Consider the following 17,358-nt stretch of genomic DNA (forward strand, 5'->3'; position numbering starts at 1 on the left):
GCTTCTTCATTTCCTAGTTTGCCTCTAGTTTGTGTATCTGCTGTTCAGTGAAAATTGGTTAAATTATCTTAGAGGAAAATAACATGAATAAGAACACTTTCCTGTCAGTGGGAAGAATTGTAATATATGCTCAAGTCAGGCTTTTCCCTTTAACCTAATCAGAAAATCCTGGCTGGGAAATTAGCCTGACTTGGATTTTACCTCAAATCCTTTAAAATGTTCTTCCCATCTGGGACTTATCCATTAATAATTTGTAAAGTCAACAACACACTCAAACTCCTACCACCAGAGTTGAAGAGAGCCTGTTTCTTATGCTTGAACTGAGCTAAGGGAAAGAGTGAACTTCAGTGCCTTTTCTAGAGCATGTTCCGATTGCTGTGCTATAATGCGATGCTATTTGGGGAAGGAAGTCAGAAAAATACATTAATAAAATTAAAGGATAAAAAGTAATAACAGTTTGCAAGGACTGTCAACAGTGAAATGGAGGTCCAGAAAACAGGGAACCTGAGTGTGTCTGTGTGTCTTTGTGGCTGTCAGGGAGGGTTATGATGGAGACACTCTCTTTCTTATCCTCATGGTCACAAGCTTTGCATGTTGTGATTCACACTGTGAATGGGGTCCCCCTGTTGGATTAATGAGAAAATAGGCATCAGTCATCAGTAGCAGAGCTTCCCTTATAGCTCAGTTGATAAAGAATCTGCCTGCAGTGTGGGAGACCTGGGTTTGATTCCTGGGTTGGGAAGATCACCTGTAGAAGGGAAAGGCTACCCACTCCAGTATTCTGGCCTGGAGAATTCCATGGAGTCACAACGAGTCAGACACGACTAAGCAACTTTCACTTTGACTTTCATCAGTAACAACTCAGTAAATGGTGACCCTGTTCTTCCTCATGCTCCAAACACCATGGTGTTCTTCTTACAACCCACACCCATCCCATCAGCAGGTCTTACAGACTCTACCTTCAGAATGTGTCTGGAGTATGCTCCATCTCTCCATCCCTACTGCTCCCACTGTGGTCCTGGCCACCGTCGTCTCTCACTTGGATTATTCCAGTAGCCTCCTTACTTGTATCCACCCTCACTCATTCTCCCTTACTTCTTGTTTTCTGCAAAGCACAGGAATGAGTCTGTAGAAATCTCAGACCAGGTCAGTCATCCCTTCTCCCTCTCCCCCTGTAACTGGGAGTGACCCCAGGCTCCTCCTGCTCTGTCTCTGCCCTCACTCCCCACATTCTTACTCAGCTCTGCTCTCCTGCCTCCTTGCTTGTCCTGAACCCCTTGGGCATCTCCCCATGGCCCCTGCACTCTCCCATCCCTCTGTGTGGAGCAGCCTCTCCAGGTCTGCCTGAGCCCCTCCCCCTCCCCCGGATCTGCTCAACCCCCTCTGAGCAGAGCCCTCACACCCCAGTGTGGACTAACTTCCCTCCTTCATTCTCCACCATTCCCCCCCACCCCCGCCCCCTGAGCCGGCTTCCTTTTCTTTCTCATCCTCAGTACTTGCACTAAAGTTAATTTTCCTTATTGACCATCTCCCACCGTGGAGAGAAACTCTAGCGGCTTTGTTTCCTCATGGCTGAATTCATTGTGATCAGAACAATGCCTGGTGTATATTGATCCACAATAAATATCTCTTAGAATGGTCAGATGCATAAATGTTGTGAAAAACTACAGAATAAAAACAAAAAAGAACCCTGAGGATTTTTTAAATTGTTCACTGTTATGGTTTAGCCACTATGAAATATACTCGTCATTGTTGATCAAACACTGTGGGGAGAACTGATGCTAAAAAGTTAGGATGGCAGGAGGAGAACATATTTTAGATCTTTTTTTTTTTTTTTTTTTCCCTCCTTTTCTATCTCCATGTAGGATTTACAGCTTTTGAAGGAAAATGATCTAACTGAGATAGGAGACCGGGGAACCCCGCTGAGTGAAGGACAGAAAGCACGGGTCAGCCTCGCCAGGTAAATGGGGTTTCAGTTGCCATCCTGCCCCTCCTCCTCTGCGGCTCCTAGTGGACGTGAGCATACAGAACCCACTCACCGGGTGGGCCTGTGTGAAGCAGGGTCTTGCCTCTTTCCCTGGGCTCATGGAAGGAACCTGGAGTTGTTGGACACCATCATGATTCAGAGATGAGACCCAGGGAGTGTGACGTGTCCTCTCCTGATGTCTCTCTCTGTTTTCTAGAGCCGTGTATCAGGATGCAGACGTCTACCTCCTGGATGATCCACTGAGCACAGTGGATGCAGGAGTCAGCAGGCACTTGTTCGAACAGTGAGTTTGCTTCTATTTTCTATCATCTTTGCTTTCCAGGAACCCTGTAGAGATTGGATAAGAGAGCTCAGGAAAGCCTTTGTGCTTCAGGAGACTCAGCTCACTCTGCCCTTGTGTCTCTCTCTTCCCTCCCTTCCCTCCACAGAAGATCCATTGTAGAGAAATTTTGCATCCTGATGAGGTCAGGATAGGAAAATACAGAAGGTGCTTCCAATGTGTGAAGGACAGTGGGGTCTGTGCTTTAGGGAGTGAGGAATAGATGGGAGATTTCCCTATGACCTGCAGTTGATAACCAGACACTATGATGGGTCCAGAGCCTTGAAATAAGAAAGATGATGAATGGTTTTAAATCACAGAGTTGGACCCAGTAATCTAGTACCTAGTGTCAGTCCTTTTTCTCCATCATGTGTTTAAGGCACATTAGAAGCAAAATTTTCGGTACTGACACAGGGCTTCTATAGAAAGGCTCTGTTGGTTTATGCTTAATATTCTGTAGGTTTGGAAATTCTTAACAAGGCCTAGAATTAAGACTAACTTATTCCACATCTAAGCATGAATTTAATCGTTTAGCATTGCTTCATGGATGCTTACTTGAATTAATACTTAGACCCATGACATAGGGTTAGCTTGAATGTGGAACTAGAGATGTAGAATCTGGTGGAAATCTTGACTCTCATTTTTGTGTTTCTGGAGTACAAATTGCTCTTGCCTGGCCACAGAATGACTGAAGTAGAACAACTCTTATGCTTTTTTTGTGAATAATGTGTCCTAATACATGCTGACTGAAGCCTCTGATGGAGTCTAGACTGGCCTTTTTGGAAGCCTCATGAGCTTGCTTTTGCTAAAACAGGATCCACATCTACCCCATGGTTGCTTACCTTGCTGTTGTCCACCTTGTTAAGGCCAACGAGCCTTCCAGCTGCACTTATTAACTCCTTGTTGTGTGCACTAGATCAGTGCCCTTACAGATGCTACTGCAGGAAACCTCTTAGTTTACAAGGAGGATGGAGAGCCAGGAGAGGGGAAGGACCCACACTGGGCAGCATAAGGGAGACTTAGGATACCCAGCTCTCATTTCAGCCTCTGAGGAACCTGCCTCAATGTGGAGCTTGTTAAGACAGATGCCTGGGAAAAGGTCAGCTGAGACAGGGTTTAGAGGTTTCTAGACAGGATAGTAAGTGCTGAATGGAAGTGGATGTTGGAAAGCTCCCTGCACTCTGAGCTGGGTGGGAAGTGCCCTGGGGGTGTGCAGGCTGGGTATATATGTGGAGGTTGAGAAGATGACCCAGTTCTCTTTGCTGAAGGAAGAGTAGAAGCACAGGAAGCAAGGCCGTGAGAACAGAAGTCACGTCCTCGCCTGGAGGAGACGGGTTGTACAGCAGAGAGAAGCTGTTTGGGAATTCTCGCTCTCAGGTCCTGTGTTAGTTTGCCGGGGCTGTGCCTGTCCAGGCTGCTCTCACAGAGACCAGAGCCCGGGCAAGTCAAAGTGAGGGTGTTGGCAAATTTGGTGTCTGGTGAGGACCCAATTGCTATGTCCTCATGTGGTGGAAGGGGTGAGGGAGCCGTGTGGGTCCCTTTTATAAAGGCACTAGTCCCATTCAGGTAGACTCCACTCTCATGACCTGTCACCTCCCAATGGCCCCATCTCCAGTACTTTCACAGTGGGGATTAGGTTTCAATGTATGTATTTTGAGGACACAAACATTCAGTCACAGCAGGCTGTCAGAGATGGCAGCGCTGAGGGAGCAGTGTGTAAATAATAGAGATTCATTTTCTCACAGTTCTAAGGGCTAGACTCTCATGATCAAGGTGTGGGCAGTTTAGTTTCTCCTTAGACCTTCTCCTTATCTTCTGATGACATCTTCCTTGCTGTGTCCTCGGACATGGTCCTTCTTCTGTTCATGCACACCCCTGTGTTTCTGTCCGTATGTCTTAGTGTCCTCTTCTAAGGACACCAGTCAGATTGGATTAGGCCCACTCTAATTAAGGGTAACAGTTACCTCTTTAAAGGTTCTGTCACCAGATTCTAAGGTTCTGGTGGTCAATGTGCCATCATATGAATTTTTGGGGGGACAGAATTCATTCACAGCAAATCCTAAATAGCAAAGTAAAGAGACTTAAGCAGATCAGTGGAGTGAGTGAGAGAGATATGTGAGGAGCTCTGAGCTCTGGATATGAGGAGCTGGGATTCCACATCCATTAAGCAGGGGTCATGAGGCAGGTACCACTGAAGGCTGTATGTGAAAGGTGCTTAGTGTTGGGGCAATGAAAGAGCTCTGGAGATGGATGGTGGTGATGGTCACACAATGATGTGAATGTACTTAATGCCATTGAGCTGTATGCACAAAAAAATAGTTAAAATGGTAAATTTCATGTTATGTATATTTTACCACTCACAAAAATTACACATTAGCATTGAGTCTTTCAGAACAAAAGAGAGCAGGGCAGCTGGCACATGGCATGGCCTCCCACTCTCTGATCTGACCCCCCTCCCCCTTTCCCACTCTCTTTTGATTGTGATTTGATAAATTTTCTCTTATTTAAAGCACCTAGTGGCTCAGATGGTAAAGAATCTGCCTGCAATGCAGGAGACCTGGGTTCAATCCCTGGTTCAAGAAGATCCCCTGGAGGAGGGCATGGCACTATTCTTGCCTGGAGGATCCTCATGAACAGAAGGTCCTGGCGGGCTATAGGCCATGGAGTTGCAAAGAGTCAGACACAACTGAGTGACCAACACTTTCACTGATGACTTTTCCCTTAGCAAGTGACTTGTGGCTTGTCATGAGTTCAGTGATGGGACACTAGTATTAAGATAGGCATTTCCAACCCCTACTCTTGTGGCATCATGAGTAGCTCAGCCTCCCTGTTCCCAGTGCTCCACCCTGAACTTTCAAGTGTCTGCTACCCTGTCTTGTGTGCATCTGCACAAGTTCCCCATCACTGCAAGAGCAGTTTCTGCTGGCTCTTGTGTCTGTGTCACAGGCAGGGGAAGGGAAAGTTTATTGATTGCCATGTATCAGTGTGCTGAACACAAAAACTCTCTCAGGTGTTTATAAAGGTGAGGTGTTTATACTATGTTTCTAAAGTTCTCTCCAACCTTTGGGTTTAATGACCTTGTATGTACACTTTATAGAAGCAAGCTTGTTAAGATTTGTTTGCTAGTCAGAACCACATTCTCTGGGGAAACTTAGGACAGGGATCACAAAAGCAATTTAGGAAATCACTCAACAGCGACTGAGAATGTTTTCAGTGAGTTAGGCAATTGGACGGAACAATATGCTATGAGAGACTGTGGTTGTGTTGAAGCTTAGTCGTGGTGAATATTTTCTATAAAAAGTGAATGAATCACACTTCTACTTGCCATTATCAGCTTCCTTTAGTCATGAATATATTAATATATACCAGGTTACTAATGTTTGTGATTTTTATAACTATATTTTGTGGTGATTAAGTGGGTTATATTACCTATAGAAGGTGAGAGTCCTTAGATGAACTGATACAGTCTCACTTGGGTTCAGCCATGGACTCTCTCCTGGTTCAGCCCCACATCACCAGCCCCCTGCCACCTGCGTCACCAGCTTTTCAGGTCTGTCCTGATCAGACTCCCATGCTGCTGTCTATACAGCTCACCTTCCTGCTCCAGCCCTTCATAGACCTTCCCCTGCTCTCCCCTCCCATACCCTCCATGTTCAGGAAGCAACTCCAGGTCCTCAGAGAAAAGGCTTCTTTGCCGTTTGCCCCCATCAGCCTTTCCAGCTCTTCCCCACACCTATTTGGTATTCCACTGTGTTGGCTTTGTGGGGGTCCTTTCTCACCCCTGTCTATAAATACTGGCCCCTCTGTCCCAGAGCCAGGGAGCAGTGTGCCAGGACACAGAAGGAAGATGGAAGACGGGACCTGCCATTCCCTCCCGCTCCTCCAGGGGGCGCCGTGCCCTCTGTCTTCCCACAGCCCTCAATGGGTGCACTTGACCATTTATGAGTCTACCCACCCCTAGAAGCTGTGATTGCAGGAAGGTGCCTCAGCCCAGCATGTTCTGTCCCAGACCCCTGCACCTGCTGTGTCTTCTTCCAGGGATGTTTCCCCAGAGAGTCTCAGGGCTCCCATGTCTTCCCATCTAAGACAGCAGCCCCCTTGCTTTTTCTTCAGAGCACACATCATGGCCTGACAGTACTTTTCCTATACTCGTTCAGTGTATCCCCTTTCTACACGGTTGAAAGTAATGTCTGCTTTCTTGACCTGCGATATAAGTCAAGGGAGTGGCACCTCAGTAAACCTCTGCTGATTGAATGGATGAAGGTCCGGATTCTGAATTATTTGTATCCCTTGTACCATGGAATGTGTCTCCTCTTAACACAGCCCCTATATAGTTGGGTTTTCCCATAAGATGTTATGGAAAAACTCGAAAGAACTTTGTGGCCAACCCAATAAATAGAATTAACACAGCCCTTGTATAGAATTAACAGTTAACTTGTTTCTGAATCAATCATATTTATGATATAACTTGGAAATCTTTACTCTGAAACTTGAAAAATAGACTATCTTCTTAGAGATGGATAAAGAGCATTATTTAGGAAAAATCCAAAGTCATTAATTGGCCACTTTGTTGCAATTATTTATATTACTTCATCTCTGATGGAATGTTAGGAAGCAAACATTTTACCATTTTTGGGTTGCTCCATCTTGGACATAGAAACACATCAGATTTGATTAACATCTGCCTTCAGGGACTGTTGGCAAGTAATTTTGAATTAAGGAGAAATAATTCCATTAAAAGCTTTAATACTAAGTCTGAAGAGGTTTACTCAGGAATCTTAGATACAAATGCTGAAATAAGACATGCCAAAGGGAAAAATGAACCCTTTTGTACTTAATGAAGCAATGGTGTATGTATCTACATCCTGGGGTCTTGCTTCTGATCACAGACCCAGTGTTCAGAGTGTCCCCTTAGGACTTTTCTGTCATGAGTCCAAAGCACATGACTGCTCATGGTTAGGGAGGAGTGGAGAAGGGGGCTGACATTTACTGAGTGGATTGGTGGTTTTATTGCTCAGAACAGTGGGTGAGTTGTCCTTGGCCTTGTTTTGAAATGAAGAAACTAAGGTTTTGTCACTCGTCCTACAGCAGGCTTATGAGAAGGACTGAGCTGCAGTCTTCTGCCTTCACACTCTCCATCTGACTCACTCACTGGCTGAGCTCTGGCCCAGGTTCCTGAGATTTGCTCTGTGAGGGACTTGGGCACCCAGAGTACCTGCTTGCAGCCCTGACTATGGTCACCAGGGCCCCAAATCCAGCTACTTGCTTCCCTGGAGGGGTTGTGGACCTTGTGGGATGAGACTGGGGCTGAGTTCCTAGGGGTCTGCATTAAATGTGAAGCAGTTGGAGAAGTTACTATAAAAACACACTGAAGGTTGGATACTGAGGGAGGTTGTTGGCCTTCCAGGCCTGCCAGGCCTCTACTTGCCTAGGTTAGACTTAAGAAAGATCCCAGAATCAGTGACAGACACACATATGGTTTAATGATTAGGGCTGACTTACATGTGCAAAGGAAATCCTGGAAGGACATCCTATCGTTTGGGGCCCACATTGGAACAGGACATGGTGGTAGTCTTCACTCCCAGGGGAAGGGGGAAGGAGAGGGGGTAGATTACCTGTTATAGGGGAAGTTGATGTCAGGTTGGGCCATTGGTTACCATGAAAACCAGCAGAGGGTCATGTCCCTTTTGCCCCTTTGACAAGCATCGTGGAGAGTTGTGATCTGAAGCTAGAGCCATCATTATCTGGGCCCTGGGACAAGCATATAGGAAGGTCAGTCATGTACGTAGGTGTAGGTGAAGCAGACACTGGTTGAGCAGGGGATGTATAGAGAGTAAGAGAAGAGCCATTTGGGTGGCCTGATCATACAAGTGTCTTGCCTAAGAGAACTGGTGTGTCTTTTGGCCATTGGATGATTCCCATTGTGATTTGGGCCATCTGAATTCTGTCTTTCATTTTCATATTTGGAAGGTGTTCAGTCCTTATGAAGGAAGACTGGCTTCTTGCATGGGCCTGGGACTGTTGTAGAGACTGATGGAGGTCACGTTGGCATTCATTTTCTGTTTAATATTATGTGGGAATAAGTGTCTAGAAAACGCACTCTAGCAAATGTTACCAAGATTCTATTAATTTTTTGTTGTTAAAGTGTATATCATAAATCATAAATAATCCCCTAGAAAATTGTCTAAGGAAAATGCACACATTTTTATGTAACATAGATACCTCTTTTCCCATTCCCACATAATGATAAAATATTAAGTTCAGTCAAGTTTTGGAATCTCAGTATTGCTCAATTATTTTTCATTATGAAATGTAAATTATTGTTAAGCTGAGTTTTTAGAAAAAAATATAGCAAGTGCCTCCTTCACTGGACTGTTTTTTAGAATTTTTTTTAGTGGAGTTGGGTTCACATTTGCTGCTGATAAATTTGAGGACCTACTCAGGATCATTGACATATTTGTATTTAATTTGTATTATTTATTTTTTATTTAAACTGTAGACCTTTGCTGTGTTGTTTTTGTCTCATTATGTTTTCAGAATATGTGTTTTCAGTTTGGAGCACCCCCACTAATGTGCATTTTCATACTGTACCTTTTACATTTGTAGGTGTATTTGTCAGGCCTTGAAGGAGAAGATCACAATCTTAGTGACTCATCAGCTGCAGTACCTAAAGGATGCAAGTCAGATTCTGATACTGAAAGACGTAAGTAGTTTCTAGAAGCCTGTGAAATTGCTAGCACTCAGGCGTGTTGAAGGCCAGACCTCCCAGCAGGTCACTCTCCTTGGATTCATGGTAAATGTCCTCTTCTCCCTCAATTTAACTCCCTCTTCTTCTCAGAGCTGGTATTATTCATGTCTTTGAAGATCAATCCAAAGACCTGTAAAGTGTCACTATTAAACTCGAAGCCACATAAACACTAAAGCATATAGTAGTGCTACCACAGGACTACTGAAATATTACTGTTCTAGTGAAATTTGTTAAGGATAATGATGCTATTTTATTTATAACTTCTGTTTTCCCCTTCTACAACTTAAGTCAAAGTTTTTAACTTGGAAATTAGAGCTGCTGATATCTGTTTGTATCCATGTGATTATCAAGCACAATTTACCTAATGAGGATCTTGCATTAACACTAGAAGCGAAGTTGGGTAGCCAAGCACCTGAGTCAGAGACGCCCACTCTGTGGGTATGGCCAGTTGCTGTCTCCCTGCCCAGGTCTCTATGTGCCCAATATGTGTGGGAGCCTGTGCAGCAGGAGGACAAGGCCCTGCCTTCATGGAGCTCCTGTTCTTATGGGAATGGATGTGACAAAGAGGGTGACATCCTGGCTGTCTCCTTGAGGAGCTGGTGCCTCATGGGATCTCAGTGACATGAAGGTGGGGGCCATGCAACACTTGGGGGAGGGGGTCTGAGGCAGGGGTCCTAAGGAAGGAGCTGACCTGCCAGGTTGGAGGAACGGCAGGAAGCCCAGCATGGCTGAGGAGAGTGAGCAGGGGGACATGGAGGGAGCTGGTCTCTGAGCAGTGGGCAGGGGACCGGAAGTGGGATGGAAGCCTTGGATGGCTCAGAACAGAGGAGTGATGTGATGTTGGAGTTAAGAGATTCCTCCAATGGTCACTGGAGGGGCGACAGCAGAGGCAGTTAGGAGTCTTAGTAAAGTTGAGGAGACAGAAGTGTGGGCTTAGGCTAGAGTACCAATTTCTACAGCTGCCGTAACAAAGCACCGCAAACTGGGTGACTTAAAACAGCAGGAGTCTATTGTCTCCCTGTTCTGAAGGCTGCAAGTCCCAAATCCAGGTGCTGGCAGGGCCGTGCTCTCCCTGAAAGCTGCAGGGCAGAATCCTTCCTTCCAGCCTGGGGTGTTCACCAGCCTTCCTTCTGTTCCTTGGCTTCCAGCTGCAGCACTGTGGTCTCTGCCTATGATGTCACATGGCCATTATCCCCCTGAGTCTCTTTTTATAAGGACAGTCACATAGGATTTAACGTCACTCTGTTCCAATGTGACCTCATCTTAACTTCATTACATCTTCATTACATCTACAAAGACACTGAATGCAAATAAGATCATGTTCACAGGCATCATGTTTAGGGCTTGAACTTACTTCCTGGGGGGCTACCAATCAACCCCAACTCCGAGCATGGCTGGGGTTGGGGTGGAGATTAGTGAGAATATTTCAGGCTTACTGGTTGTTTGATGCTTCAGACATTGTCTTTTTTGTCTCTGGGCATCATCACCTCCATCATTAACACTTGTCTGTTCCACAGGCCCTTGGTCAGTCAGTTCAGTTGCTCAGTTGTGTCTGACTCTTTGTGACCCCATGGACTGCAGCACGCCAGGCCTCCCTGTCCATCACCAACTCCCGGAGTCTACTCAAACTCATGTCCATTGAGTTGGTGATGCCATCCAACCATCTTATCCTCTGTTGTCCCCTTCTCATCCTGCCTTCAATCTTTCCCAGCATCACGGTCTTTTCCAATGAGTCAGTTCGTATCAGGTGGCCAAAGTATTGGAGTTTCAGCTTCAGCATCAGTCCTTCCAGTGAACACCCAGGACTGATCTCCTTAGGATGGACTGGTTGGATCTCCTTGCAGTCCAAGGGACTCTCAGGAGTCTTCTCCAACACCACAGTTCAAAAGCATCAATTCTTCAGCACTCAGCTTTCTTCACAGTCCAACTCTCACATCCATATATGACCACAGGAAAAACCATAGCCTTGACTAGATGGACCTTTGTTGGCAAAGTAATGTCTCTGCTTTTGAATATGCTATCTAGGTTGGTCATGACTTTCCTTCCAAGGAGTAAGTGTCTTTTAATTTCATGGCTGCAATCACTATCCTCAGTGATTTTGGAGCACCCAAAAATAAAGTCTGACATTGTTTCCACTGTTTCCCCATCTATTTCCCATGAAGTGATGGGACCAGATGACATGATCTTAGTTTTCTGAATGTTGAGCTTTAAGTCAACTTTTTCACTCTCCACTTTCACTTTCATCAAGAGGCTTTTTAGTTCCTCTTCACTTTCTGCCATAAGGGTGGTGTCATCTGCATATCTGAGGCTAATGATATTTCTCCCAACAATCTTGATTCCAGCTTGTGCCTCCTCCAGCCCAGAGTTTCTCATGATGTACTCTGCATATAAGTTAAATAAACAGGGTGACCATATATAGCCTTGAAATACCCCTTTTCCTATTTGGAACCAGTCTGTTGTTCCATGTCCACTTCTAACTGTTGTTTCCTGACCTGCATATAGGTTTCTCAAGAGGCAGGTCAGGTGGTCTGGTATTCCCATCTCTTTCAGAATTTTCCAGAGTTTATTGTGATCCACACAGTCAAAGGCTTTGGCATAGTCAATAAAGCAGAAATGGATGTTTTTCTGGAACTCTCTTGCTTTTTCGATGGTCCAGCAGATGTTGGCAATTTGATCTCTGGTTCCTCTGGCTTTTCTAAAACCAGCTTGAACATCTGGAAGTTCATGGTTCACATATTGCTGAAGCCTGGCTTGGAGAATTTTGAGCATTACTTTTCTAGTGTGTGAGATGAGTACCTAGTTTGAGCATTCTTTGGCATTGCCTTTCTTTGAGATTGAAATGAAAACTGACTTTTTCCAGTCCTGTGGCCACTGCTGAGTTTTCCAAATTTGCTGACATATTGAGTGCAACACTTTCACAGCATCATCTTTTAGGATTTGAAATAGCTCAACTGGAATTCCATCACCTCCACTAGCTTTGTTCGTAGTGATGCTTTCTACGGCCCACTTGAGTTCACATTCCAGGATGTCTGGCTCTAAGTGAGTGATCACACCAATTTAATTATCTTGGTTGTGAAGATGTTTTTTGTTCAGTTCTTCTGTGTATTTGCCACCTCTTATTAATATCTTCTGCTTCTGTTAGGTCCATACCAGGGTCCCTTATTGCTTCTTTTGAGGACACTACCCCCATTTTAGTGCTATCAGAACAACTATTTGTCCATGTGTGAGCACCCCTGGATGAGTTGGGGTCCATCCTTATTCTTTGTCTGGTTCCTCTCTAACAGCAGAAAGGGAATGGTTGCCCTCTCAACCTCTCTCAGTGTCTGCTTGGCTGCTCAGTGTAATTGCTATCCTTATACCGCTACTTGTTTCCTTGTGCATCTTATAAGTACTATGTAGAAAACGATAATTTAATTAAATAAAGCCCTTGAATTTTGCCTCCCAAGTGGAACAAGGCACAGTATATCCTGAATAATTTTCTAACTCTGTAGTATAGACAGTACCCAAATGGTTCATTGAGTTGCTCACAATGGACCACCTCAGGAGATAGGGTGAGAGAGGTCCCAGCTAGGGTCCTGGGGCACCTTCTTCCATCTGACCTGCCTTAACCAGAGATGCCCTCCTCTGTTTAGTTTTGCATCCAGTGATTTTTTTTCCCTTATACTTTGTTTGACACTGAGTGAATGAGCTGAGCCATATTTCGTGGGGTCAGAATATAGTGAAGACATCTGCACATTATTTTATATGACTTTGCAAGAGAGGGATGGGGGTGAGATGGCTGGATGGCATCATCGACTCAATGGACATGAATTTGAGCAAACTCAGGGAGATAAGCGAAGAACAGGGAAGCCTGGTGTACTGCAGTCCATGGAGTCACAAAGAGCTGGACATGACTGAGCAACGGAACAACAATAACAAAGGGAGGAAAACTGCAATGATGTGTCACATGTGTTCAAAGAAAATGATTAGATTGACTGTAACGTCAACAGTTGCCTGAGTAGAGGATACCTGGTTGACTGCTTGTGACTGGTTGTTCTTAAGTTTTGTTTTTGCTTTTTTTTTTTTTTTGGTTAGATATGAGTGCATTGGTTCTTAGGTGTTGGTTTGCTGGCATAGGGGGTCAAGGATTTAGAGCCACCTCAGTCTCATGGCCTCTTTATTTAAATACTTTGGCAGGTAGAATATTGAATTTTCAGTTGGGAACTTCCTGCATTTGTGGGGAAGTGGTAAAGACCATGAAGATAAAGCTCATGGGTTCTCTGTCTAGGGCTGGTTTCTACATGTCTTTCTCCCAGTGGGGCACATGATACTATAACAATGGTCTGTGAAGATTTGATAAAAGACTGTTACCTCTGGAGATGTGCTGTGGCCACGTCTGTGTCAGCCTTAAGTTTCTTTCCTGGAATATCTTCCTCAATTAATTGTTTGTTTGCATTTTTACATGATGCTTCTCTCAATTTCTGTGTTGTCAAAAAATACTGCTCTGATACTTCTACCCACATCTGTAATTTTAGCTTCCCTGAGTTCCCATGGTAGTTATGTCAATGGCCTCCATTTTTAAAACATGAACACACATTCCTTTCATACCCCCCAGCACCTAGCATAGGGCTTGACAGTGAACACCATGCTCATTTCGCAAGTTGGAAGAAAAACTATGACCAATCTAGACAGCATATTAAAAAGCAGAGACATTACTTTGCTGACAAAGGTCCAACTAGTCAAAGCTATGGTTTTTCCAGTAGTCATATATGGATGTGAGAGTTGAACCATAAGGAAAGCTGAGTGCTGAAGAATTGATGCTTTTGAACTGTGGTGCTGGAGAAGACTCTTGAGAGTCCCTTGGACTGCAATGAGATCAAACCAGTCAATCCTGAAGGAAATCAGTCCTGAATATTCATTGGAAGGACTGATGCTGAAGCTGAAACTCCAATACTTTGGCCACCTGATGTGAAGAACTGACTCATTGGAAAAGACCCTGATGCTGGGAAAGATTGAAGGCAGGAGAAGGAGACGACAGAGGATGAGATGGTTGGATAGCATCACTGACTTGATAGACATGAGTTTGAGCAAGCTCCGGGAGTTGGTGATGGACAGGAAGGCCCAGCATGTTGTAGTCCATGGGATCGCAAAGAGTCGGACATGACTGAGCGACTGAACTGAACTGAATTAAATTTGTTCACCAGAATTCCAAACCTAGAGATAATTTTCTTAAGAAAATAATAATTTAAGACTGGTTAACTCTTCTTATTTAGTATGTAGATTGGATTAATATTATCAAATGCAAATGAATTGCTCTCAAATTCTTTATTTTAGGGCAAAATTATGCAAAAGGGGACTTTTGCTGAGTTTCCAAAGCCTGGGATAGATTTTGAAGATATTCTTTTAAAGAAGGAGAATGAGGAGGCTGAACCATCTCCAGGTTCAGGAATTCCCACTCTGATCTCCGAGTCTTCAGTTCAGTCTCAATTGTCTCCCAGACACTCCTTGAAAGATGCGGCTCCAGAGGACCAAGATGTAAGTTTCTCATCCTGCAACATGCTTTGGTTTGTCTGCTCTTGGTGGCCTCATGGACCTTCAGTCTGCTTCTCTCATGACATCTTTGTTTATCCCAAAGAAGATCCTAATATTCCAAGCCTCATTCCATGGAATTGGTAGAATTAGAAGAGCATGAAGGAAGCAAGCCTGCTTGGTGTTCTCCTTTGGGTGTGGGATGGAGAATCTTATGGAGCTCAGTTTTGGGTGCACTGCTATGAATTTCCAGCTGTTTGTGGCTCACACTGATATGAGAACTCATCAGTTTAGCATAGTTACATCCTACTTGCTCTGGTGGCTCCTGATTTCTCTTATGCATCCAGAGGTTTAATGTGAAGACCCCCTTATATTGAGTTTTTCTGTGACCACATTAAATAAGCTACTTTTCCTATATGTTGGAATGTTCTGGCACTGCAGGTGACTGATAGTAATATTTTGCCCCTTTGTCAGATCGTTTGTTGTAGGCCAGACTCTTTAGAGTTAGTTCTTGTCTTCCTTTTTTGTTACTCTTTGAGACCTAGAGCCACATTGTATTCACCTTGAATGCCTAGTGCTCAGCATAGAGTTGAGTACATCTTTGGCTCATGTGACTCTATAATGCATTCTAGGTCCTACAGACAGAAATGAAGAAAAGCACTAGCTCTCTCTTAAAAACATACATGGGTACTGCTTGGTATCCAAGCCCACAATATCCAGGAACCTGGACAATTCCGATAAATATTCAGATTAGTTGCTCGCCTTCTACACTCAGGAATCACTCCCTGAAATTCAGGAACTAAATAGATTTGGGTCATATACTGTCCTGTGCTGTCCAGACTCACATTATTTCAACTTCCTGTGTGCACACATTTTATTGTGTTTGTCTAGGATTTTGAGCATCAAGTATGTTGTATGTTTCTATCATTGGAAGTGATACAAGTCATTTAGAGGGATATGTTAGTGCCATATTATTTTGTATATTATTTTGGAAGAAGCCCCTGCATTTGTACTTGAATTAGGTAGTTTTGCTTATGCTGAGAGTCATGATCGACTTTGCAAAGCCACCCAACAGTGAATAATTTCGTGCAAATGATGTCCTTATTTCTTTTTTTTCCATATATATATTTAATTATATATATTTATATGTATTCTATTGCAGATTCTTTTCCCATATAGGTTATTAAAAATATTAAGCAGAGTTCCCAGGGCTATATAGTACATCTTCGTTGTTCATCTTTTTTTTTTATTATTTTTTTATTATTTTATTATTATTATTATTTTTAACTTTACAATGTTGTATTGGTTTTGCCATACATCAACATGAATCTGCCACAGGTATACACGTGTTCCCCATCCTGAACCCTCCTCCCTCTTCCGTCCCCGTACCATCCCTCTGGGTCGTCCCGTGCACCAGCCCCAAGCATCGAGTATCGTGCATCGAATCTGAACTGGCGACTCGTTTCATATATGATATTTCTAATAGATTACTGAGAGTAGGATGGCTGGGCCCAAGGGTAAATGCATATGTGGTTTGGCTAGACATTCCCATACCCTGTTCTGTAGGAAACGGACCATCCTGCACTCCTACGAGTGTATGAGATGTGTCTGTTTCCTCACAGCTTTATAGTGGAGGGCATTGTAAGCTTTTGACATTTGGGGATTCCTTACCTAAAATTTTGTTTTCACTGCTCTTTTCCCTCCCAGACTGAAAATATACAAGTTACATTACCACTGGAGGACCGTTCTGTTGGAAGAGTTGGTTTTAAGACCTATGAGAATTATTTCACAGCCGGTACTCACTGGTTTATCATCATTTTCCTTATTCTAGTGAACATCACAGCTCAGGTAAATAAGAACATTTATTTTGGTTTGTCCCCTCTTCTTGGTATTTATATATTGTTGATACTGTATTTATTTAGTTTATTAATATTATCATTTTAATATGTATATTAAGAGATTTATTTCAGAGAACTGGCTCATGAGGGTGTGGGATCTAACTGGTGAATGTGAAATCAGAAAGGCAGGTCTGCAGGCTGGAATCTCAGGCAGGAGCTGACCCTGCTGTCTTGAGGCAGAGTGTCTTCCTCCTCCAGGAAGCCTCAGGTTTTGCTCTTCAGGCCTTTGACTGACTGGACAGGGCCACCACAGTGTTGAGGGTGATCTCCTCTACTTCAGTTCTGAGGATGACGTGAACCCACATCCATAAAACACCTTCACAGCAACATCTAGACAAGTGTTTGTTTGAACCACTAGAGACTGGCTTGGCCAAGCTGACACAGAAACTTGATCATCACAGTTTCTATCAAACTTTTTTCTTTGAAAAATTCTGACTTTTACACTGTTGTTATTATGCTTTGCAGTCCATTTTGGTTTGCATTGAATGAATCTGTGAGGAAAATAAGTGAGGCTTACTGGTGTTGTTTATATATAACAGAGAGATTCTAGGAAGAAAAAGAATGTCTTGTAAAGATATTAAAATGTAGCTTGCCCTCTCCTGACCTGTGGGTCATCTAGGGTATGGACTTGGTACAGACCTGAGTGGGAAGGACAGTCTCCATGTTCTGGAGCCTTTCTATCTCCCATCCTAGTGAGCTGGGTGTGAAGGCTCAGTGATGTCAGTGTGTGAGTGACTGTTGTTTCCTGCTCCAGGTTGCCTATGTCCTGCAGGACTGGTGGCTTGCATACTGGTGAGTGATTACTCCTCTGACACAAAGGGCTGTGAAATCTACAGGAAGCCTCACTTTCCCACAGCAGGGGGGGATAGGTGGGGCTTGTTCAGATTCTTCTTCTGAC

General features: G+C 43.9%; 1 protein-coding gene across 1 annotated transcript in view; it reads left to right on the forward strand.

Annotated features, from left to right (window-relative positions):
* The window catches only part of LOC102415544 (ATP-binding cassette sub-family C member 4), a 224,710-nt gene that overhangs the window by 93,801 nt on the left and 113,551 nt on the right, over positions 1-17,358 (forward strand). The window contains exons 12-16 of the mRNA XM_045162438.1: positions 1,866-1,960; positions 2,184-2,270; positions 8,913-9,009; positions 16,270-16,410; positions 17,215-17,252. Coding sequence (XP_045018373.1) covers positions 1,866-1,960; positions 2,184-2,270; positions 8,913-9,009; positions 16,270-16,410; positions 17,215-17,252 — 458 coding nt within the window. The remainder of the gene's footprint in view (positions 1-1,865; positions 1,961-2,183; positions 2,271-8,912; positions 9,010-16,269; positions 16,411-17,214; positions 17,253-17,358) is intronic.

The sequence above is a fragment of the Bubalus bubalis genome, chromosome 13 (genome assembly GCF_019923935.1).
Source record: "Bubalus bubalis isolate 160015118507 breed Murrah chromosome 13, NDDB_SH_1, whole genome shotgun sequence".
NCBI classification, from domain to species: Eukaryota; Metazoa; Chordata; class Mammalia; order Artiodactyla; family Bovidae; genus Bubalus; species Bubalus bubalis.